This window comes from Mustela putorius, unplaced genomic scaffold, assembly GCF_011764305.1.
Source record: "Mustela putorius furo isolate JIRA1106 unplaced genomic scaffold, ASM1176430v1.1 tig00537286_pilon_pilon_pilon, whole genome shotgun sequence".
In the NCBI taxonomy this organism is placed as follows: domain Eukaryota; kingdom Metazoa; phylum Chordata; class Mammalia; order Carnivora; family Mustelidae; genus Mustela; species Mustela putorius.
In genome coordinates, this window is record NW_025422424.1 from 20,157 (window position 1) to 46,384 (window position 26,228).

Below are 26,228 nucleotides of genomic sequence, written 5' to 3' on the forward strand. Positions count from 1 at the left end.
AATGTTTATACAGCAATGGCCACGGTCGCCCAAAACTGTGGAAAGAACCAAGATGCCCCTTCAACAGACGAATGGGATAAGGAAGATGTGGTCCATATACACTATGGAGTATTATGCCTCCATCAGAAAGGATGAATACCCAACTTTTGTAGCAACATGGATGGGACTGGAAGAGATTATGCTGAGTGAAATAAGTCAAGCAGACAGAGTTCAATTATCATATGGTTTCCCTTATTTGTGGAGCATAACAAATAGCATGGAGGACATGGGGGAGTTAGAGAGGAAAAAGGGAGTAGGGGTTGGGTAAGGGTGGTGGGGGTAAATTGGAATGGGGAGGTGAACCATGAGGGGACTATGGACTCTGAAAAAACAATCTTGAGGGGTTTGAAGTGGCGGGGGGTGGGAAGTTGATGAGGTCGGGGTACCAGGTGGTGGATATTATAGAGGGCACAGATTGCAGGAGCACGTTGGGTGTGTGTGAAAAAAATAATGAATACTGTTATGCTGAAAATAAATAACAATTTTTAAGAAAATCATTTAAAAAAAAAAAAAAAAAAGAAAAAAGAAAAAGACATACCATGTAAATGCTAACCAAAAGAAAGCTGACACATCTATACTGATAATCAGAAGAAGTAGATGAGATGTTAAGCCAGGAGCTGCTGCTAGAGATAAAGAGAAATATCTCCCTCCTATTTATAAATGCAGTAGTGTGATGTTAAATGAATAAAAATAGTTCTCAGAGGAGCCTTGCTTTGTAGCATTTGACAATTACCATAGTGTAATTATTTCCAGTATGGCTGATTTCAATCTACCAAAGTGATGTCATTAAATGTGGAGTTGAAAGAGATGTTCACATTCAGCTTGAAGCCAATGCAAGCCAGCTTCAGCACACCACTGCATTAAAGATCTGCATAGAAGCAGATCATGATGTTAAATCTGCATGTCCTAATGACAGCTTATAAAATACACAAGCAATAACAGGGCATATCTAAAAGGGGAAAAATAAGTCCACAATTACAATTGTGCAGCAAGTTTCACATAAGATTTTGCACATATAAGAGATGATGAACAAGGAGGAAAAAATCAAGTATAAAGGATATTTAACAAACCAAGTAACAAACTTGACGTGGTGGACATATTAACAACACTATGACAGCAGAATGTATATTTGTTTTAAGTTACATAGAGTTGCCAATCATATTATAGTTTGAGGAGATATATCTCCATTGCATGACTGCAGTAACCAGATTTAGTGATTGTCACTTAAAAGTTAGCCCTCTTGACAAAGATTTCTAGGGCCTGTTTTATATCTTTGTTCCTCAGGCTATAGATAAAGGGGTTCAGCATAGGGGTAACTACTGTATACATGACTGAAGCAATTATATCTTTGTCACTGAAGTCCCATGATGTGGAGAAAAAGTAAACACCTGCAAGTGTCCCATAATATAAAGACACCACAAAAAGATGGGAGCTACAGGTAGAAAAGGCTTTAAAGAGTCCGTTGGTAGAGGGGATCCTGAGAACAGTTGTCCCTATGTGGACATATGAGCCCAAGATACTACTCAAGGGCAGGATGAAAAGCACTCCTCCTTCAGTAAAGATGACCAGCTCATTGAGAGAGATGTCTGAGCAGCTCATCTTCAGGAGCACAGTGATGTCGCAGAAGAAGTGAGGGATGGTATTATCAGCACAGAAAGATAATTGGACCAAGAGCAGGGTGTGCAACAGGGCATGAATGCAAGAGAAGAACCAGGATCCAGCTATTAATGAGATACACAGTTCCTGCCTCATGACAGTGGTGTAGTGGAGTGGCTGACAGATGGCCACATATCTGTCGTATGCCATCACTGCAAGAAGGAAGTTGTCAAGACAACCAAAAAGTATGAAAAAATACATCTGAGAAATGCACCCCACATAGTGAATGGATTGTTGCTGAGTCTGCATGTTCATGAGCATCTTTGGAACTATAATAGATGAAAGGGAAATATCAGAGAGGGCCAACTGGCTGAGGAAGAAGTACATGGGGGTGTGGAGGCGGGAGTCCAGCCTGATGAGCAGGATGATGAGCAGGTTCCCCAGCACTGTAGTCAGGTACATGCCCAGGAACAGGGTGAAGAACACTCCCTGCTGCTCTGGCTGGATGGGGAACCCCAGTAGGAGGAACTCAGACACGCTGCTCTTGTTCTCCCTCCTCATGCTGTTCTTATCTCTTCTGGCAAGTGGGGAAAATAGGGAACGTCAGTCAACATGTCATAACGTTTTAGTAAGTTCCTTTCTATGAAAATTCTTAATTTTAACTACCTTTCTGTTTATTTTTCACAACTGTTGGTGCATGAGATAATTTGTCCATCTCTAGCTCTAATGATACATGAAACTGCACATTTACCAGTTTTTTTCGGAAAACAGCTAAAGGACAACTATTCTTTACTCAACAAATATTTATTGAAAAAAATCTTTGTCCCATATTGAGTACACAGTAGTGAACAAGAAATAGGAAATCTCTATGTTCAAGAAGTCTATATCTTTATATCAAGCCAGGTTCAAACCCCAATAATTTACTAAGATCAAATGTGGGGATAAAAATATATGTTTATAAAAAATAAAAAATTTAAAAAAAAAGTGAAATGGGCACCAGGAGACAGGTATGTGTCATTTCCTTTTAAAAGGGATGTGAAGAGGAGAAGGGAGTTGAGGGAAATTGGAAGGGGAGGCGAACCATGAGAGACTATGGACTTCTGAAAAAATAATCTGAGAGTTTTGAAGGGAAGGGAGGTGGGGAGGTGGGGAACCAGGTGGTGGGTATTAGAGAGGGCACAGATTGCATGGAGCACTGGGTGTGGTGCAAAAACAATGAATACTGCTACGCTGAAAAGAAACAAAAAAAAAAAAAAAAAAAGGATGTGAAGAGCAATGGCCACAGTCGCCAAACTGTGGAAAGAACCAAGATGCACTTCAATGGACGAATGGATAAGGAAGATGGGGTCCATATACACTACAGATTATTATGCCTCCATCAGAAAGGATGAATACCCAACTTTTGTAGCAACATGGATGGGACTGGAAAAAATTATGCTGAGTGAAATAAGTTAAGCAGAGAGAGTCAATTATCATATGATTTCACTTTTTTGTGGAGCAAAAGAAATAGCACAGAGGACATGGGGAGATAGAGAGGAGAAGGGAGTTGGGGGAAATTGGAGGGGGAGATGAACCATGAGAGAATGTGGACTCTGAGAAACAAACTGAGGATTTTGAAGGGGTGGGGGGTGGGAGGTTGGTGGGTATTATGGAGGGCATGCATTGCATGGAGCATGGTGTGGTACATAGACAATGAATTCTGGTACACTGAAAAGAAATTAAAAAATAATAAAATTAAAATAGTTTTTAAAAAAAAACCAGATGCAAAGATCCCTAAGTTGGAACAGAATTACTGAAGTTTTATCATAGTCTTTCAGTACAATTGGCTGGGCTCTGCCTGTTTTAAGTTATTTTAAATTCCCTATTACCAAAAATGTCCATCCAGTTTTTCCAAAGCAACATTAAGAACAGCACCGAGCACTATTTCAAGTGTTTTACATATACCTTCAAACAGAACCTCACCATAGTCCTTACAAATGGTGTCATTATAGTCATTTTTAACTATGAGACAACAAATATGTACATTATTTAAATGTGCAAAGGTACACACAATTAAGTGCAATAGAATCACAACATATGTCTGACAGAGTGCATACTTTTAACCACTCTGCATGGAAATCATACTCTCATTAGAATGTCCAGAGAAGTTATGTGTCAACTACCTTTGTCCAAAATGTCCTTAACTCCCTCTAAGAAAAATTTAGCACTCATGTTTATACAATTTACAAAGGATTTTCATATGCTTTGACTTCTCTGAAAACAACAAGTGTATATTTAGGGACTGTTTAGTACACAAGGCAAACTTCATGTCCTCAATTTATAGATATAACAACTGAAACAAAAAGATTACTGACTTACCCACCTTGACTCTACTCTGGTGGTAGATTCTAGATTTATTATGTATTTGGACATTAGACTAAAGGTTAGGATAAAACACATAGCCCCAAAGAAAGAATCAAGACTGACATTCTCACTCAAGTGTAGGAACAAGACAGTGAGTCCTCCTTAAGGACCACAACCTTGCTCAGGGACACAGGTATCTTGGTTCGGGCTACCAAGAAGGAAAGTGACTTGACTTTTATGTGGAGGCATGCCTGTTCCCTGCCATAACCTGTGTCAGTCCTTACTGAGTCAGAAGAAAACAAGAGGGCTAGGACCAACCATGAACTTTGATTCAGGCAGGACCTTTAGATGGAGACAGCTGGGCCTATAGCGATGGAAAGGAGGTCAGACTGTGACCTTGAAGTATGAGAGGGAACCTTTAAATGGATCTGTTTTCTCAGAATTCTACCTGTCCTACTCTAGACAATGGTGAAATAGGAACCTTCGTGACACAAACATCAGATTCAGGGAAAGCTAATAAAAATTCCTTCCATTCTGCCTATTATGCTACAGGCATGGTGCTGACTGATTTGTGTGCATTGCCTCATTTATCCTTAAAATAGCATAATGAAGTAAGAATAGTTACCTTTCCCTTGCCAGTGAAGAATCTGAGGCTCAGAAAGATAAAGTCACTTCCTAAGATCACAAAATATGTAAGAGCCAGACTGAAGTTTGGGCCTCAGGCTACTATACTGCAGACACTGAGCTTATACCCATTGGTATATAACACATGTCCAGGACTAGAAATGCATGTGAACCCACACACTTAATGCAGTAGTATACATATGACCACTGTTGAAACATAGTTTAAAAAGTAGTTGAGTTCAAAGAAAAGAACCAGAGGAACCTAAGATAAGTACATGAAACATACAATAACAACATACTCTAAACATTTGGAACCATATAAAATGTGACTTATAAACAAAATGCGGCATTACACATAATCAAACACTGAGGTGACATTTTAAGACCTCTCACCTATTGCTAGTCATGAGTAAATTCATGAAACTTCTCCCCCCAGGTTGGGGAGCACATGCGTTTCTCTTCAGACTACACAATCTCACTTAACTATGATGTCTGTCCAAGGATGAAAATATGGGAGTTATAAAAAGAGAGGGGGCAAACACTTGATCTCAAAGGGACTGAGGAGACCCAAGATCACAGACACAGATTCCCTGCACTTGTTTAAAGGGGCAACACTTATTTAGACTTCTATGCCCTTGTCTAAGAGAAGAAAAGGATAAGACCAGCAGTCAATCACACACACACACACACACATACACACACACACAATTCATGAACAAAACATACCTATATCTGCATTGTACAATCAAGGAAACACCACACAGACCCATACATATGTAGAACTCTAGACACAGAGACACACTTTGCCCACCTAGAATTCCCAGCTCTCTCTGACCTGTGCCACTTCTTAGTGAGCTAAGGTACCTTCTAATACAGTTTCTTGAGTCCTCAGCTTCTGTTTAGAACACCAGGAACAAAAAGTAAGAAGAAAGCCTTTGTGAGCCCATAACCTCATGAGCTCTCTGAGACTGTCCTTGAGCTCCAGGGCAACAGGCAGGAGATAACCATTTTACAAACCTCAGAGAGGACTCATGGGAAGTCCCTAAGCTCCTGGTTAAGGAAAGAGTCAAAGCAGACTAATGGCCACAAATTCCTATCAGACCTTGGGGAGGAACATGTTTAGGGGCTAGAGGGACTGAGCTGCTAGAGTCACCTGAGAGGGTGACCCAGATCTCAGGGACACTCTTGGCTCCTCCTTGCTCATACATAGTTCCAGAGGGGAAGTGGGAAAGTCTTATTCAGCCTCCATCACCAGAGTTGCCAGTGCACTGGGTCAGCCTCTCCTGACAGCACATTATGGTCCAAGAAGAGTAAGTCTGGCTCCTGCGAACTCCCACACCACTTGCTACCATGAGCACTCAAATCTAGCTTTAACTTCACATCTTGCCGGTCCCCTCTCTCCCTAGGGAGAGACTTCAGGGCATGGAAGTTCGCCTGTTCCAAGAGAGTGTAGAGGGGGAAGATTGAGTCTTTGGCTCAGCTCTCAGAAGAATTAAGTCTGGTCTATACCACACATTAATTTTGGCCCTGAGCACAAAAGGTAATCCCCTAAGATCTGTTACATCAACTGTAAAGTGTGGACAAAAATATATTGTCTGCAGAAGTTTTTCTTGAAATTAAATTAGATGTTTCATGCTAAAACACATAATAAATGCACAACAGATATCAGTCCTTGTGATCATTATCTTTGTATCTTCCCAAAACAGAAAATGATATCTAGAATCACTGTTATTGCCACGGGATTGCCATTAAATGAATAATTGAATTAACTAATTAATTAATTCTTCCAATCTAATAGTAAGAGTTTATTCCTGCCCTAAAAGATTAAATGAGTTAAAACACATGGTGAACTTAGAACATTGTCTGGCATTTTGTAAGTCCTGAACAAACTTTGACTATTTTGTTGCCATGGTTTACAAACTCATTACCTACAGCTGCTCATATGTACACATATTTTTTTCATTAACATCTTAGTTACTGATAACTCCATGTTGTTCAAACCAAAATGTAGGAACCTGTTAGCCATCAGAGGAGAGCTGGGTTGGGGGACAGGTTCAGTAGGTGATGGGGATTAAGGAGCACCTTTGTTGTGATGAGAACCAGATGTTGTATGGATACATTGAATCGCTATACTCTACACCTGAAACTAATATTACACTGTATTTGAACTAACTGGAATTTAGATAAAAACTTTTTTTAATGTAAGTTTTCAAGAAAAACTTCTGCAGACAATATATTTTTGTCCACACTTTACAGCTGATGACTCCTACCTTTCTCTCACACTCTCAATTCATCAGCAACTCTTGCCGGCTCCAAATTACAACAAAAAACAGTATTCACCAATTTTTTACTACTTTCCCTGCTACCATCCTAGCTTATTACTTCTTTTTTTTTTAATATTTTATTTATTTATTTGACAGAGAGAGAGAGATCACAAGTAGGCAGAGAGGTAGGCAGAGAGAGGAAGGAAAGCAGGCTCCCTGCTGGGCAGAGAGCCTGATGGCATGCAGGGCTAGATCCCAGGACCCTGAGATCTTGACCTGAAAGCAGAGGCTTTAACCCACTGAGCCACCCAGGCGCCCCCTAGCTTATTACTTCTTTTTTTTTTTTTTTGACTTGATTCTTACACATTTAATAGACTTAAATATTTATACATTTATATGTAAATGTATAAATATATATATATATATATATATAATTTAACTTCTTCCAGATTGTATTTTTTTTCTGTAACATTAAAAAAAAGACCAAAAAAGTGTTTTTCCCCCTTTCTCTTAGTGGTATATAAATATAGGGTTAACTATAATTCAAGTACTTTTTTTTAATTATTAAATTGATTTATTTATTTTCAGAAAAACAGTATTCATTATTTTTTCACCACACCCAGTGATCCATGCAATCCGTGCCCTCTATAATAACAAATATCATGGAGGACAAGGGGTGTTAGAGAGGAGAAGGGAGTTGGGGTAAATTGGAAGGGGAGGTGAATCATGAGAGACTATGGACTCTGAAAAACAATCTGAGGGTTTGAAGTGGGGGGGGGGAGGTTGGGGTAGCTTATTACTTCTTAACTGCACTGTTGCGGTAGCTCCTAGGTGGTCCCCCTGCTTCCACACAGCCCTCTTCTCTAGCCAGAATGATCCTTTTTAAAGCTGAATCATGTTACTCTTTTGGTGAAAAACTTCCAAGGGCTACACAAATAATTCACAGTAAAAATCAAATCACAAAGCCTAAAGGACCTAGGCCCTATTGACTTTGTAAAAAAAAAAAAAAAAAAAAAATGATCCCCTCAATACAAAAATAAATTAAAAAAAAAAAAAAAACCGCACACATATGTAAATATATCTCCTCCTGCTCTTCTGCATGCTCACTGCCCTTCAGGGAAGAATCTTTTTGTTGCTTGGACATAGCTGGCATTGTCAAATTTCATAATGTTGCAGTTGCTAAATCTGTTCCCTGAAATACTTTTCCTGCAAATATCCCAGTGGCTCTGTTCCCTGCTGCCTTCAATTCTTTGTTCAAATACCACCTTCTGGGTGAGACCAGCCATTATTACCATTCATCATAACACCACTTAAAGTTACAGCCTCTACCCTGTATTCCTGATTTCTCTGCAAACTACCTTTTATGTCACTTAAAAACCATGAAACTTACTTACATATTAAGTATATTTTCACTGTCTCCCCACTAGAATATAAGCTCCACAAAAGGAAAATATTTTTTTAATTAATTTATTTTTTCCAGCTTAACAGTATTCATTGTTTTTGCACCACACCCAGTGCTCCATGCAATACGTGCCTTCCCACCCCCCACCCCTTCAAAACCCTCAGATTGTTTTTCAGAGTCCATAGTCTCTCATGGTTCACCTCCCCTTCCAATTTCCCTCAACTCCCTTCTCCTCTCCATCTCCCCTTGTCCTCCATGCTATTTGTTATGCTCCAAAAATAAGTGAAACCATATGATAATTGACTCTCTCTGCTTGACTGATTTCACTCAGCATAATCTCTTCCAGTCCCGTCCATGTTGCTACAAAAGTTGGGTATTCATCCTTTCTGATGGAGGCATAATACTCCATAGTGTATATGGACCACATCTTCCTTATCCATTCATCCATTGAAGGGCATCTTGGTTCTTTCCACAGTTTGGTGACCGTGGCCATTGCTGCTATAAACATTGGGGTACAGATGGCCCTTCTTTTCACTACATCTATCTTTGGGGTAAATACCCAGTAGTGCAATGGCAGGGTCATAGGGAAGTTCTGTTTTTAATTTCTTGAGGAATCTCCACACTCTTCTCCAAAGAGGCTGCACCAACTTGCATTCCCACCAACAGTGTAGGAGGGTTCCCCTTTCTCCACATCCTCTCCAACACATGTTGGCAGGTAAAGCGGAGTGGGAAAGTTGGACTGATATCGGAAGATAAACAAAAGGGGGAGGGAGCCAGCAGAGACGACCCATTGGAAAGTAATATCCCAATATGAGAGTGCCCTGTGTCTGGGGACCAGCATTAACTTGGGAGTCTGGTAGAAAGCACTCAAAAAGAGCAAAGGATCACGGGGGGTGGGGGGTAATTGTGGGAATCAGGACATTAGGGACAGGGGCTTAAGTCCCCAGACCCAGGACAGCCACCTCTGGCACAGAGCCAGAGAGAGTGTGGCAGAGAAAACAGGTCTTGGTCCCTGAGCCACCAGCGCGCCTGAGAGGGCGTGGGACCTGGCTCCCATGAGGGGCTGGGAGCCTCGCCAGCCAACAGAAGCACAACCTTTTTGCAGTCCCCACGCAAGTGCCCTGCCGTGCTATCAGAGTCTGAGACGCGCCCTGCGCCCTCCACTGAGAGAGGGGCACACAGGCACCAGCCCGGTGCTCTCAGACCTGGAAAGACCAGGCACTCCCAGCCAGGGCCAGCGGGAAAATCTCAGTGTGCAATCACTGCTTGGAACCTCTCTGGCAGTCTGGAGCTGCCCAGACAGCCGCTTCTGCCATGGTTTTGGGTGCAAGGAAAATATTTTTGTCTGAATTGTTCACTTCTAGAATTTTCCATAAATACAGTAGACACATTAAAAAGAACACCAAAAAAACATTATCCAGCCACTGTAGCCCACGGACCTCAATGTGGGCAGTGGCCTCATCCAACAGAGACCATAATAGCAAGTCTCACCTGCTCAAGTATGCTACCAACTGATCTGTCCACAGACCCAAGCTGAACTGACTGGTGAAAGACTGTCCTTGCCAAATAAAATCTGTGAAGTGTAGAAGAAGAGCCTGCTTATTCAAATATACAGATACCAAGGCAAGGAATTAAGATCATGAAGAATCAGGTAAAACCAACACTTCCAAAGGAAACTAATAAAGCTCTAATAACTAACCAAAAGAAATAACATAATAAACTGTTTGACAAATATTTCAGAATAATCCTCTTAAGGTTTAGTGAACCACCATGAGAAGGTAGGGTTTATCCCTGGGCTGCAAGAGTAGTTCAACATATGTAAATCCATATGTGATTCACCAGATTCATAGACTAAAAGATAAAAATAATTTGATTCTCTCAGTAGGTGCAGAAAAATCAATTGATTAAATGCAAACTCCGTTGTGATAAAAACCTCAATAAATTGTGTAGAGAGTGAACATCTCTCAACATAATAAAGGCTATTTGACAAGCCTGAAGCTAACATCATACTCAGTGGTCAGAGGTTGAAAGCTTTTCTTCTAAGATTGGGATCAAGACAAAGAAGCCCTCTCTCATTACTCCTATTCAGCATTGTACAGAAATCCTATCCAGAGCAATTGGGCAAGAAAAAGAAATAAAACATATCAGAATTAAAAAGGTAGAAGTAAAAGTGTCTGTATTAGAGATGATATGATCATATATTTAGAACATCCTGAAACTCTACCAACAACTATAATAATAAATCTGAATACAGTAAAGCTGCCAGGGACAAAATCAACACAGAAAAATCTGTTGTGTTTCCATACACTAACAACAAATTATCTGATAAAGAAATAAAGAAAATAATACCACTTACAATAACTAGACAATAAAATAGGAATAAACTTAACCAAAGAGGTAAAATAACTCTGTGCTGAAAACCATCAGATATTGATTTTTAAAAAATTGAAGACACAGTCAAATGGAAATATACTTAGTTTTGCAAAAAGGGAGGTGGGTGGCAGATGGGGTAACTGGGTGATGGGCATTAAAGAGGGCATGTGATGTGATGAGCACCGGATGTTATATGCAACTAATGAATCATTGAACATTACATCAAAGACTAATGATGTACTACTATATATTGGCTAATTGAATTTAAATAAAATAAATAAATAAGGCACAATAAAAAATAGAAAAGTTAACAACTGGAACTACATAAAATTAAAATACTTCTGTACCCCAAAGGAACAATTTAAAAAATGAGAAGATAACCTACAGAATGGGACAAAGTTTTTGCAAACCACATATCTGATGAAAGGTTAATATCCAAAATACACATGGAACTCATACAACTCAATAGCAAAACTAAAAAATAGGCAAAGTACCTGAAAATACATTTTTTCAAGGAAATAATGCAAATGGCCAAAAGGCACATGAATAGATGCTAAACATTTCTAACCACCAGGGAAATGTAAGTCAAAACCACAATGAAGAAAACCAAGAAATGAACCCACAACAATATGGTCAGTTATTCTCCAACAAAGCAGGAAAGAATATCCACTGGGAAAAAGACAGTCTCTTCAACAAATGGTGTTGGGAAAGTGGACAGCAACATGCCAAAGAATGAAACTAGACCTCTTTCTGACACCATACAAAAGAATAAATTCAAAATGAAAGAAAGACCCAAATGTAAGACAGGAAACCATCAAAATCCTAAAGGAGTACATTGGCAGAAACCTCTTTGACAATGGCCAGAGCAACTTCTACTAGATACATCTCCTGAGGCAAGGGAAACAAAAACAAAAATAAACTATTGGGACTTCATCAAAATAAAAAGCTTCTACCCAGTGAAGGAAACAATCAACAAAACTAAGAGGAAAAGATATTTGCAAATGACATTCTGATAAAGGGTTAGTATCCAAAATACATTTTTATATATATTTTTTTAAATTTTTTATTTTTTATAAACATATATTTTTATCCCCAGGGGTACAGGTCTGTGAATCACCAGGTTTACACACTTCACAGCACTCACCAAAGCACATACCCTCCCCAATGTCCATAATCCCACCCCTTTCTCCCAAAACCCCTCCCCCCAGCAACCCTCAGTTTGTTTTGTGAGATTAAGAGTCACTTATGGTTTGTCTCCCTCCCAATCCCATCTTGTTTCATTGATTCTTCTCCTACCCACTTAAGCCCCCATGTTGCATCACCACTTCCTCATATCAGGGAGATCATATGATAGTTTTCTTTCTCTGCTTGACTTATTTCGCTAAGCATGATACGCTCTAGTTCCATCCATGTTGTCGCAAATGGCAAGATTTCATTTCTTTTGATGGCTGCATAGTATTCCATTGTGTATATATACCACATCTTCTTGATCCATTCATCTGTTGATGGACATCTAGGTTCTTTCCATAGTTTGGCTATTGTGGACATTGCTGCTATAAACATTCGGGTGCACGTGCCCCTTTGGATCACTACGTTTGTATCTTTAGGGTAAATACCCAATAGTGCAATTGCTGGGTCATAGGGCAGTTCTATTTTCAACATTTTAAGGAACCTCCATGCTGTTTTCCAGAGTAGCTGCACCAGCTTGCATTCCCACCAACAGTGTAGGAGGGTTCCCCTTTCTCCGCATCCTCGCCAGCATCTGTCATTTCCTGACTTGTTTATTTTAGCCATTCTGAATGGTGTGAGGTGATATCTCATTGTGGTTTTGATTTATATTTCCCTGATGCTGAGTGATATGGAGCACTTTTTCACGTGTCTGTTGGCCATCTGGATGTCTTCTTTGCAGAAATGTCTGTTCATGTCCTCTGCCCATTTCTTGATTGGATTATTTGTTCTTTGGGTGTTGAGTTTGCTAAATTCTTTATAGATTCTGGACACTAGTCCTTTATCTGATATGTCATTTGCAAATATCTTCTCCCATTCTGTCAGTTGTCTTTTGATTTTGTTCACTGTTTCCTCCAAAATACATTTTAAAAAACTTAAAAACTCAACACTCCCCCCAAAATAATCAAGTTCAAAAAAATGTGCAGAAGATATGAATAGACATTTTCCAAAGAAGACATACAGATGGCCAGACACATTAAAAGATGCTCCACATCACTCATCATCAGGGAAATAAAAATCAAAACGACAAAGAGATATCACCTCACACTGGTCAGAATTACTAAAATTAACAACACAGGAAACAAAAGTTGTTGACAAAGATATATACAAAGGGGAACCCTCATAGACTGTTAGTGGGAATGCAGACTGGTACAGCCACTTTGGAAAACAATATGAAGTTTCTTCAAAAAATTAAAAATAGAACAGCACTACAATCTGGCAACTGAACTACTAGATATTTACCCAAAAGATACAAAAGTATTGACTCGAAGGGATACATGCATTCTGATGTTTATAGCAACATTATCCTAAATAGCCAAATTATAGAAAGAGCCCAAATGTCCATCAACTGATGAATGGAGTGTGTGTGTGTGTGTGTGTGTGTGAAAAATATTACTCAGTAATCAAAAAGAATGAAATCTTGCCATTTGCAAAGGCATGGATGGAGCTAGAGAATGTTAAGTCTCTAAGCAAAATAAGTCAGAGAAAGACAAAAACCATATGATTTCACTCACATGTGCAATTTAAGAGACAAATAGATGAACATGGGGTGGGAAGAGAGACAAACCAGGAAACAGTCTCTTAACTATACAGTTAAGAGGGTTACTGAAGGGGAGGAGATGGTGGGGGGGGGTGTTAAATGGGTGATGGGTATTAAGGAGTGCACTTGTTGTGGTGAGGACTGGGTATTCTAGGTAAGTGTTGAATCACTAAATTCTATACCTGAAACTAATAATACATTGCATGTTAACTAACTGGAATTTAGATTAAAAACTTGAAAAAATTTAAAAATTAAAAAAATTTTAAAACCACAATGAGTTATCACCTCACATCTGTGATGATGGTTATTTTCGAGAAAGCAAGAGACAACAAATGCTGAAGCAGATATAGACAAAAGGGACCTTTGTGCAGTGTTGTTGCAGTCACTATGGAAAACAGTGCAGTCATTATGGAAAATATCTTGGAGGTTCCTCAAAAAATTAAAAATAGGGTGCCTGAGTGGCTCAATGTGTTGAGCCTCTGCCTTGGGCTTGGGTCATGATCTCAGGGTCTTGGGATCAAGTCCTGCATCGGGCTCTCTGCTCAGCAGGGAGCCTGCTTCCCCCTCTCTCTCTATGCCTGCCTCTCTGCCTACTTGTGATCTCTCTCTCTATGTCAAATAAATAAATAAAATCTTTTAAAAAATTAAAAATAGAACTATCATATGATCCAGCAATCCCATGCTGGGTATATACATCCAAAAGAAATAAAATCACTATCTTGAAGAGCTGTCTGCATATCTATGTTCATTACAGCTGTATTTAAACAGTCAAGATATGGAAAAAAACACCTAAATATTTATCAATGGATGAGTGGACAATGAAAATTGGAAATATAAGGGAATATTATTCAGCCATAAAAAAGAAGGAAATCTTGCCATTTGCAACATGGATGGACCTTGAGGACATTATGCTAAGTGCAGTTAGAGAAAGACAAATACGATGTGGTCTCACTTATATGTGTAATCTAAAAACAAATAAACAAAAACAGAACTCAGAGAAACACAGACTAGGTGGATGGTTTCCAGGAGTGAGGAGAGAGGGTGGGAGAAATGGATGAAAGCACTCGAAGAGTACAAACTTCCAGCTATAAGATGAATAATTTCTGGGGATATAATTTACAGCACGATGACTATAGATAATAAGATTGTATTGTGTATTTGAAAGTTGCTAAGAGAGTAGATTTTAAAAGTTCTAACTGCACAAAATATGTTATAACTTGTGAGGTCATGGATGTTGCAATTAATATGATTGTGATAATTTTGTAATCTGTACATACATAAAATTATTGCACTCTACACTTTAAACTTATACAATATTCTGTGTCGGTTATACCTCAATAAAGCTAAAAAAAAAAACAAAATGGGAGGAAGGAAGGAAGGAAGGAAGTTAGGAAGTTGAATGAATGAATAGAAAGCACAGAAGTAAACTCTAAATGGATGAAACTTCAATGTGAGATAGGAATCCATCAAAATCCTAGAGGAAAACATGGGCAATAATCTCTTCGACATCAGCCACAGCAACCTCTTTCAAGACACATCTCCAGAGGCAAGGGAAACAAAAGTGAAGATGAACTTTTAGGACTTCATCAAGATAAAAGCTTCTGCACAGCAAGGAAAGAGTCAACAAAACAAAGAGGCAACCCATGGAACGGGAGAAAATATTTACAAAAGACACTACAGACAAAGGGTTGATATTCAAGATCTATAAAGAACTCCTCAAATCCAACACCCAAAAAACAGATAATCAAGTCAAAAAAATGGCCAAAGGACATGAACAGACACTTCTCCAAAGAAGACATATGAATGGGTAACAGACACATGAATAAATGTTCAACAACATCCTTAGCCATCAGGGAAATTCAAATCAAAACCACATTGAGATAACATTGGAGCACTGGGTGTGGTGCATAAACAATGAATTCTGTTACGCTGAAAAGAAATTAATTTAAAAAAAGTTTTAAAAAAAAAAACACTTTACACCAGTTAGAATGGCAAAAATTGAAAAGGCAAGAAACAACAAATGTTGGAAAGGTTGTGGAGAAAGAGGAACCCTCTTATACTGTTGGTGGGAATGCAGGTTGGTGCAGCCACTCTGGAAAACAGTGTGAATGTTCCTCAAAAAGTTAAAAATAGAGCTACCCTATGATCCTGCAATTGCACTACCGGGTATTTACCCCAAAGATACAGATATAGTGAAAAGAAGGGCCACATGCACCCCAATGTTCATAGCAGCAATGTCCACAAAAACCAAACTGTGGAAAGAGCCAAGATAAACAAATGGATAAAGAAGATGTGGTCCATATATACAATGGAATATTATTCAGCCATCAGAAGGGTTGAATACCCACCATTTGCATCGACATGGGTGGAACTGGAGGGGATTATGCTAAGTGAAATAAGTCAAGCAGAGAAAAACAATTATTATATGGTTTCACTTATTTGTGGAACATAAAGAACAGCATGGAGGACACTATGAGAAGGAAGGGGAAAATGAAAGGGGGGGAATCGGAGGAGAGAGATGAACCATAAGAGACTATGGACTCCGGTAAACAGAGGGTTTCAGAGGGGGGAGGGATGGAGGGATGTATTAACTAAGTAATGGGTATTAAGGAGGGCATGTATTGCATGGAGCACTGGATGTTATACTCAAACTATGAATCATGGGACACTACATCAAAAACTAATGATGTTACTGTATGGTGTCTATCATAACATAATAAAATAAAATTTTTTTAAGAAGCTAGTCACATGAATAGGCAGAACTCTAATACAAAACTTTCTGTCTCTGTATTATTTACTCTTTTTTGCTTTTTAAGGGTAACCTAATCTATATTTGTCCTCCCAGGTGACACATGTATTTTTGTGTGTGTGTGACTTTTTATTATGTTGTCGGTTGCTCTTAAAATATAGATTAAAATATAAATATTCATCTAAAAGCTCAGGAAAAAGACTAATATATTATGTGAGACAGTGATTTACTGAGGGCAATAATAGAATATGTTTTATTTCCTATACATTGTTATAGATGATGCTTTTCATGATACACAATATTCTCTACATAAAACCTAAAAGGAAATGTTCTTTGATATCATTGCCAAGAGTAGTTGCTATCCTCATTTTTCAGATGAAGAAATTCAGACTAACAGACGATAAGTAACATGCTAAAAACAACTAACTTACTGGTAAGATAGGAATTCTATTGAATATCTTCTTTCTTCAACCATAACCTTAAAAGACCACACTGAGCCTAAACTCTGAAAACACGTAAATATTTTTCCAAAGTCCTTTTGCTAAATATGACAATAACTGTTGCTCTATCCTGTACTTTAAACATATATAAACTGACACTAGTTTATATAGAAATCCCACATAGAAAAAGTTTGAATCCACATGCATGCCAACATACTGGAACACACCAAACACCACTGATCTGCCCTCCCTGTATCCCCTGAATACTGCAACCTCCCCAGTTCTAGAATATACCACGTCCATACCTGACTCCATAAACATAATAATATTCACCCACATAAATACTTGTTCACTCTTGATAACCCAGAGTCGGGGAAATGAAACACACCCTTGAGATGTTGCACTGAGGTTAAGAAGCTCTGGGATGAGTTCCCACACAGAGACAGGAAGCCTCAGGGTTCCTCTTTCCCCCAGAGTCAGCCCTGCTAGGTGTGATTCCCAGTCTGCTTACTCTGCTTTGAACAATCACAGGAGCAGCTCCCTTGAGAGATCTATCGCACCACAACTTCTTCAGCCTAACAAGGACTCTGGAGGCCAGCAGGAGCAGAGCTCGGACTCAGGAGATGCTGCCTGGGCTTTCACAATCAAGAGGGTCCTTGTCCCTTGAGTCAGGACTTCTCTGCTTTCTGAGATGGGGAGCTGGGAAAGCAGCAGCATGCTGGGGACCAGACATGACGTGTTGGAGGCCAGTGAAGGGAAACATGTTATCCTTCCCAAGTAACATATCCATTTGCCTGCCTTTCCTATTCCTCTCCTTGTTCACCAGCTCAGAATGTCATGGGAGACACATGAGGTGGCTGTGCTTGGCTGAGAAGCAGACTGGCAGCTGACTAGCAGGTGTGGTGCAGACCAGCTTCTGGAAACACTGGGAAGGAAAGAACAGCATCTGGATGTGGAGGTGAGCTTCAGTAACCTAACCACCTGCGTGGCTACCCCAGCCTCTGGCACCTAGACTTTCCTTCCTGATAGCTTCAAATATTTCATGGGTGAAGCAGTCATGGGGTCCAACTGAAACCTCCATCTGGCTTTTAGTTTTCAGTCCATCCATTTTGACCTCTTAGGCAGTTTACATTGTGGGCTTTTGTGGAAGGAAAACACCATCAGGAAAGGAAAGGAAAGGAGAAGAGAGAAGAGGAGAGAAAGAGAGAGAGAGAGAGAAAGAAAGAGAGAGAGAAAGAAAGAAAGAAAAGAAGAAGAGGGAGAGAAAAAAGAAAAAGAAAGAAAGGAAGGGAAAGAGAGAAAGAAGAAAGAAAGAAAGAAAGAAAGAAAAGAAAAGAAGGGAAGAAGGAAGGATGGAAGGAAAGAAAGAAAATAGGAAAGGGAAAGAAAAAAAAGCTGTGTATTTCCAGCCTCACCCACTCACCTTGTGCTTTGATTCTTCCTGAATCTTCTTCCTGATTCTCAGATTGGAAAAACCTTCCTTTTTCCTAGTCCTCAGAATAGGTGATCCTCACATCTATGACCTGGATTACCAACCTCATTAATTAACCCAAATTTCCACTAATTTCTGATTTCCACAGGCAGCCCTTTCAAAAATGGCTCCTTGTGTAATATTGATCTGTGTTTGACAAATTGTTTTTGCAGACATGGTATCTCACCCGCTATTCATAAAACATCAGAAATCAGCTTAAGAAAAAGTGACAGAGGGCAAATCAAACCCCATCCAGAACACTGCCCAGCACTGACCACAATTCCACATGACAGACATACCCCAGCCATGCATGGCCAATTTTTTTTCCAGCTGGTTTAGGCCAGATAATCATGGGTGTTCAAAACTTCAAATCCTCCAGCTGCATAACACAGAAAGATGGGCACCTCCCTAGCCACTGCAAGGAGAGATTCTGAATATGGAAGAAGAAAACTTGTCAGTTAAGGGGGATAGAAGGTACAGTCACGTGGGAAATGACCACCATGAGGCAAACAGTGTCTGTATATGATTGTGACCCAAAATGTAGACACACAGACATGAGCAGGTGTAGCCTAAGGGTTAAGAGCATGTGCCTCAGAGTGATTCAGCATGGGGTTCAAATCCTGATTGCTACTCACTTCTTTGGTGACCTTGAGCAAACCACTGCACTGCTAAGCCTCAGGCTCCTGTTAAGAACACATGCCTCGGGGCGCCTGGGTGGCTCAGTGGGTTAAGCCGCTGCCTTCGGCTCAGGTCATGATCTCAGGGTCCTGGGATTGAGTCCTGCATCGGGCTCTCTGCTCAGCAGGGAGCCTGCTTCCTTCTCTCTCTCTCTCTCTGCCTGCCTCTCAGTGTACTTGTAATTTCTCTGTCAAATAAATAAATAAAATCTTTAAAAAAAAAAAAAAAAGAACACATGCCTCATGGCTCATGGTCCCTCATCATTTGTGGCATCTGTGAGGTCCTTAACACAAGCTTGACATGTAGAAAAATTTTCAATGATACTGGTTATTGTTATTAACTTTAAGTACTGGTTCACTCAAATCATGCAGTGCATGAACTAACATTTCTTCTGTAAGCTCTTGCAAAAACCATGAGATTAGTCTGACAACTTGGCAGTGAGAAGGATATTTTAAGCATGTGTGTTAACTGATTTTGAGGACAAACAGCCATAGCAGATAAGAGAAGGTGACACTGAGACTTATGATGATCAAGAGTTTCTCTTGAGGGACACCTGGGTGGCTCAGTGGGTTAAGTCTCTGCCTTCGGCTCAGGTCATGATCTCAGAGTCCTGGGATGGAGCCCCACATCAGGCTCTCTGCTCAGCAGGGAGTCTGCTTCCTCTTCTCTCTGCCTGCTGCTCTGCCTGCTTGTGATCTTTGTCTGTCAAACAAATAAAATCTTAAAAAAAAAAAAAAGTTTCTCTTGAGTCAGGGCACCTGGGTGGCTCAGATGGTTAAGCATCTGACTCTTGATCTCTGGTCATAATCTCAGGGTCATGGGATTGAGCCCGCTTCAGGCTCCACACTGGGCAGAGAGCTTGCTTAAGATCCTCTCTCTCCCTTTGCCTCTGCCCCTCCCCTGCATGCCTTCTCACTTTTGAACACTTTCTCTCAAAAGAAAAAGAAAACATAAGCATTCTTTTGCAATTTGCTTTCTTAGCAACCTCCACGTATGCAATAAATGATCCGTTACACACATGACATCATTTAATTGTAATATAATTGCTGCATTTTAATTGTTTTTTTCTACTTTTTTTAAAATTTATTTTTTACTTTCAGCATAACAGTATTTATTATTTTTGCACCACACCCAGTGCTCCATGCAATCCGTGCCTTCTCTAATACCCACCATCTGATACGCCGACCTCCCACACCCTGCCCCTTCAAAACCTTTAGATTGTTTTTCAGAGTCCATAGTCTCTCATGGTTCACCTCCCCTTCCAATTTCCCCCAACTCCCTTCTCCTTGTTTTTTTTTAAGATTTTATTTATTTTTTTGAGAGACAAAGATCACAAGTAGGCAGAGAGGCAGGCAGAGAGAGAGGAGGAAGCAGACTCCCTGCTGAGCAGAAAGCCCGATGCGGGGCTCGATCCCAGGACACTGGGATCATGACCTGAGCTGAAGGCAGAGATTTTAACACACTGAGCCACCCAGGTGCCCCTGCATTTTAATTATTTAATTAGTACATTAATATTTCAATGTTAAATAAATTAATATATTAATTAGAATAACAATACTTAATCTATGAAAAGTTCAATGTAAAAGGATCATGAAAAAGGTGTGGAAGAATATGGTGCTTCTAAAATTATTTCAAAGACATTGGTGATTTAAGTATGTTCACTATAGAGATTTTTATGGTAAGTAGGAATATATAAATAACAATATCTCAAACTATTTGAAGATCTCTATGTAATATGTCCACTAATGAGGTATAGATGGATATGCTGACTCTAAAAAGTTGATTTAAGGGGTGCCTGGGTGGCTCAGTCAGTTGAGCATCTGCTTTTGGCTCAGGTCATGATCCCGGGGTCCTGAGATAGAGCCATGCATTGGGCTCCCTACTCAAAGAGGAGTCTGCTTTTCCCTCTCCCTCTGCTACTCCCCTTGCTTGTGTTTTCTCTTACTCTCTCTCACAGTATCTGTAAAATAAATAAATAAAATCTTTTTTTTAAGTTGATTTAAAACACTTTGCTTATATAAGATTTCTCATTACACAGCTTGTTGTTGTAGCAGGAAAATGGAGGCCACGTTGATGTCAACCACCAAGTAGCTGGATAAGGCTGAAAAAAGCATATTTCAACACTTAATATATAAAAAATTACTATGTTCTCTTAAGTATTTTTGCCTACACATACGACTGGTAAATTATAAAACATGAACTGAATACTTAACAAGGAATGCCCATGCTGTACAAATGTGATTTAGGACAAAATATCAGAGAAATGAAAAATAATTTACAGTAAGGGGAAACGTGCACTGACTGGTGATGATAGCATGGCATGAGCTAAGGAGGATGACCCCCTCACCCTGTGCCCAGAGGAGAAAAAGCCCATTTTGTTTGGGTTAAACATTCATCTTGGATTTTTCCTGTTGGTTATTTTGGTAAAATCATCCCCCATCCATCTCCATTCCTTATACACTGCTTGATGTTGTTTGTTGTTGATCAGTCTCCCCCACCTAGAACATGAGCTACTTAATACATTGATTTTCCTGCTTTTATTGCTAAATCTCCAGCAAGGGAACAGTATTTTCACAGAATAGGAACTGATGAACTGGAATCAGTGAGGTCCATCTCTGATGGTTTCTTTCTTTCTTTTTTTTTTTTAATTAAGTTCAATAAGCCAACATATATAATACATCATTGGTTTTTAACATAGTGTTCAATGATTCATTCGTTGTGTATAACATCCAGTGCAACTCTCATGGTTTCTAAAGGAAAAATTTTTCTCTGTCCTTCCAGCGTTCACGATAAGGCCTTGTGATGCCATGGATTTGAGAAGGTAGGGCTATATCAAGGGAGATTGACAAGGGCCCCTGCATAACAGCTAATTGTGACCAGAGAAAAAAAAGACTTGCTGGGTTGTGCACTTGGAGTAAGGTAAATAACAAAACATCATGTATAGAACTAGACCCAAGCCAATGGCAAGAGTCAACCAAACCAGCAGTGTCTCTGAGTTCATTCTCCTGGGACTCTCCTCCCGGCCTGAAGACCAGACATCTCTCTTTATCCTCTTCCTCACCATGTACCTGGTCACCGTAATCAGGAACCTACTCATCATCCTGGCCATCCACTCTGACCCCCAGATCCAGGCCCCCATGTATTTCTTCTTGTGTTTCCTGTCCTTCACTGACATTTGCTTTACAACAACCATTGTCCCCAGGATGCTAGTGAACTTCCTGTCAGAGAAGACCATCTCCTATGCTGGGTGTCTGACACAGATGTATTTCATTTATGCTTTGGGCAACACTGACAGCTGCCTACTGGTGGTCATGGCCTTTGATCGCTATGTGGCCATCTGTAACCCCTTCAACTATGTCACCACCATGAACCACCACTGCTGTGTCCTGCTGGTGGCCTTTTCCTTCTCACTTCCTCACCTCCACTCACTCCTACACACACTGCTACTGAATTGCCTCGTCTTCTGTGACTCCAATGTCATCCATCACTTCCTCTGTGACCTCAGTCCCCTGATGAAGTTGTAATGCTCCCCCACCTTTGCCAATGAAATTGTGATACTGTCAGAAGGTTCTATTGTTTTGGTGACCCCCTTTCTGTGCATTATTTTCTCTTATCTACAAATCCTCATTGCAGTTCTCAAGATCCCCTCAGCCATTGGGAAACGCAAAGCCTTCCCCACCTGTGGCTCTCACCTCACTGTGGTAGCTCTCTTTTATGGAAGCATCTTCTATGTCTGTTTACAGCCTCTGTCCACCTACACTGCCAGGGACCACATAGCAACACTTGTCTACACAGTTCTGTCCTCCATGCTAAACCCTTTTATCTACAGTCTGAGAAACAGAGACCTGAAGCAGGGCCTGAAGAAGCTGATGGGCAGGAGGAAGTCCCAGGCAGCACCCTCTTGACAAACCCACACATGTAATCTGCTCCACTTAAATCAGGTCTCTACTAGATATTTGTGAAAACTGAATTATTGCAAGTTAGCTTTTTCAACACATGAGAGATAAAGCTCACATCCATTAATGACAGTGACCAATTGTCCCTGCCTCTGCTGAAATCATACTTTCCTCACTATTCTTCCATTTCCCATTAAGATTCATTATGTTATTATCCTCCAAATATTGCTTTTAACTAATTCTCTTGTCACAAGTATTTCCTGAACAAATTGTTGTCTTTTTATTAAGACCTCTTCTCCAAAACCCTTCACAATACAGTATATTGCTGAAAATGATCACTAAACTTACAGCTTTTGAGTCTTTGCAAACATTTCAAGGGGAAAGGATTGAGGGAGAGAACAAAGGGATGGAGAATTACATTCTAGTTACTTTTCTCATGAGGATTTTTATAATTCCTTATTTTTTCTTTCAAAAAACTTTTCTTCCTAAATGTATGTTGATATTGAGATTTTTTTCAGTCATTTTCAGATTATAACAGATAAAAAACAACCTAAGATCCCATCAATAAGGAATGAGATCTATAACGAACTCCTCAAACTCAACCCACACGAAACAGGCAAACATCAAAAAATGGGCAGAGGATATGAAGAGACACTTCTCCAATCAAGACATACAAATGGCTATCAGACACATGAAAAAAATGTTCATCATCATTAGCCATCAGGGATATTCAAATTAAAACCACATTGAGATATCACCTTACACCAGTTAGAATGGCCAAAATTAACAAAACAGGAAACAACATGTGTTGGAGGGGATGTGGAGAAAGGGGAACCCTCTTACACTGTTGGTGGGAATGCAAGTTGGTGCAGCCACTTTGGAGAACAGTGTGGAGATTCCTCAAGAAATTAAAAATAGAGCTTCCCTATGACCCTGACATTGCACTCCTGGGTATTTACCCCAAGGATACAGATGTCGTGAAAAGAAGGGCCATCTGTAGCCCAGTGTTTATAGCAGCAATGGCCATGTCGCCAAGCTATGGAAAGAACCAAGATGCCCTTCAACGGATGAATGGATAAGGAAGATGTGGTCCATATACACTATGGAGTATTATGCCTCCATCAGAAAGGATGAATACCCAACTTTTGTAGCAACATGGACGGGACTGGAAGAGATTATGCTGAGTGAAATAAGTCAAGCAGAGAGAGTCAATTATCATATGGTTTCACTTATTTGTGGAGCATAACAAATATCATGGAGGACAAGGGGTGTTAGAGAGGAGAAGGGAGTTGGGGTAAATTGGAAGGGGAGGTGAATCACGAGAGACTATGGACTCTGAAAAACAATCTGAGGGGTTTGAAGTGGTGGGGGGTGGGAGATTGGGGTACCAGGTGGTGGGTATTATAGAGGGCAGGGATTGCATGGAGCACTGGGTGTGGTGAAAAAATAATGAATACTGTTTTCCTGAAAATAAATAAATTGAAAAAATTTTTAAAAAGTAAGGAATGGGAAAATAATGATTAATCACATAGAATGTAAGAACATGCAGAAGGTTGAAAGAATCAAATGGATGTCTATGTCTTCCTTGAAAAGCCACTAGGTAGAAAAATCAAGATATGGAACACAAGTATAAAAGTGTGAATTTACTATGTTTTTAAAAACTATATGAATCAGTGTGTGTGTGTGTGTGTGTGTGTGTGTGTGTGTGTAGTCACTAGAGTAAGAATGGAAGTGCAGTGGGGGACACAAGAGGGAGACAATTCCCAACTCATACACGTTAGTAACGTCTGAACTTGTTTAAATTAATATGTATATAGCTCATGTAATATGAACTTATTAATATATCAGATGACCAAAGCAATAGTGAAAGAATTTCTTTGTAAGATACCAAAGAAGAGAAACTTTCTAGGTGTATGGATTATTATTTAACCTTTTCACTTCAGTGATACTTTAATAGTGTATAGCATTCAAAGTAGCAACACTTTTGAATGTTTAGAAATATATCTGCCTTGTCCTAGTACATCAAGTGTTTTTGGTTATAAACGAGAGGTCATTGTAATTTGTATTCCTCTGTGACTTTCTTCCCTAACCACAGTCTATAGACCCCAACAACAAATATGGCCCCCTGCCACTGAGTAGGCTGTGGGAAAGTGAACCCTGATTCTACCCAGTTTACTCCAAGCCTGAGCACAGGAGACTGACTTGGACATTGACAAACCCATTATAATTTTTTAATTTTTTTATAATGTTCAGTTAGCCAACATACAGTACATCATTAGTTTTTGATGTAGTATTCCATGATTCATTATAAAATTTAAATGGAAATGAAAAATAACCTTGAACAGCCAAGACACTCTTGAAGAAAAAAATCACAAAGTTGGAGGAAACATATTACCAAGTTTCAAGACTTCTACAAAGTTAACATAATTAATTTAGTTTAGTATTATATCCAAATACATAAATAGAACAGTTGAACATAGGGGAAAAAGAAAAGAGAGGCAAACAAAAAACAGACTCTAAACTATAGAGAACAAATGAGGTTTGCCAGAAAGGAGGTGGGCAGGAGGATGGGTTAAGTGGGTGATGGTTATTAATGAGTGCACTTGTGATGAGTACTGGGTGTTGTATGTAAGTGATCAATCACTAAATTCTGCTCCTGAAACTAATATTACACTATATGTTAACTAATATTATACAATATGTTACACTATTTGTTAATAATTTAAATTAAAACTTTTTCTTAATGTAGGAATCCTTGACTCCCTTTCTCTCACACTCTCAATTCATCAGCATCTCTTGTTGATTTCAATTTAAAACCAAAGAGAGTATTCACCAAATTTTTACTACTTCCTCTGCTACCATCCTATCTTATTACTTCTTAACTGCACTGTTGCAGTAACTCCTACATGGTCCCCCTGCTTCCACACAGCCCCCTTCTCCAGCCAGAGTGATCCTTTTTAAAGCTGAATCATGTTACTCTTCTGGTGAAAAACTTCGAAGAGCGGGGCACCTGGGTGGGTCAGTGGGTTAAAGCCTCTGCCTTCGGCTCAGATCATGATCCCAGAGTCCTGGGATCAAGCCCTTCATCGGGCTCTCTGCTCAGCAGGGAGCCTGCTTACCCCTCTCTCTCTGCCTGCCTCTTTGTCTACTTGTGATCTCTGTCTCTCAAATAAATAAAATAAAATCTTAAAAAAAAAAAAAAAACAACTTCCAAGGGCTACACAAATAATTCACAGCAAAAATCAAATCGCAAAGTCTAAAAGACACCCTGTTGGCTTTAAAATTATCACCTCAAAAATAAAACAAAAGAGCAACAACAACCAACCCCCCCCACACACACATGCTCATTGTGCTTTAGGGATGAATCTCATTTTTTTTCCTGAACATAGGATCCTAATCATCACATCTCATATATGTTGCAGTTGCTATACCTACTCCTTGAAATATTTTTCCTGCAAATATCCCAGTGGCTCTGTTCCCTGCTGCCTTCAATACTTTCACACTCTTGGTGAAACCAATCCTCATCGCACTCCTTTAAATTGCAGCCTGTCCCCTGTATTCCTCATTTCTCCACTACACTACATTT

General features: G+C 39.6%; 1 protein-coding gene and 1 pseudogene across 1 annotated transcript; one reads left to right on the forward strand and one right to left on the reverse strand.

Moving 5' to 3' along the window:
• Window positions 1-1,263: 1,263 nt before the first annotated feature.
• LOC101679193 (olfactory receptor 1J4-like) lies at window positions 1,264-2,196 on the reverse strand. The gene has a single exon (XM_004782106.1). It carries the CDS (start codon window positions 2,194-2,196, stop codon window positions 1,264-1,266), a length of 933 nt encoding a protein of 310 aa, XP_004782163.1.
• A 19,510-nt stretch (window positions 2,197-21,706) lies between these two features.
• Window positions 21,707-22,651, forward strand: LOC101678890 (annotated as a pseudogene).
• Window positions 22,652-26,228: the final 3,577 nt, after the last annotated feature.

Excerpts from the sequence above, each read along its gene's own strand:
- LOC101679193 (XM_004782106.1), bottom strand. The coding sequence starts at position 2,196 with ATGAGGAGGGAGAACAAGAGCAGCGTGTCTGAGTTCCTCCTACTGGGG.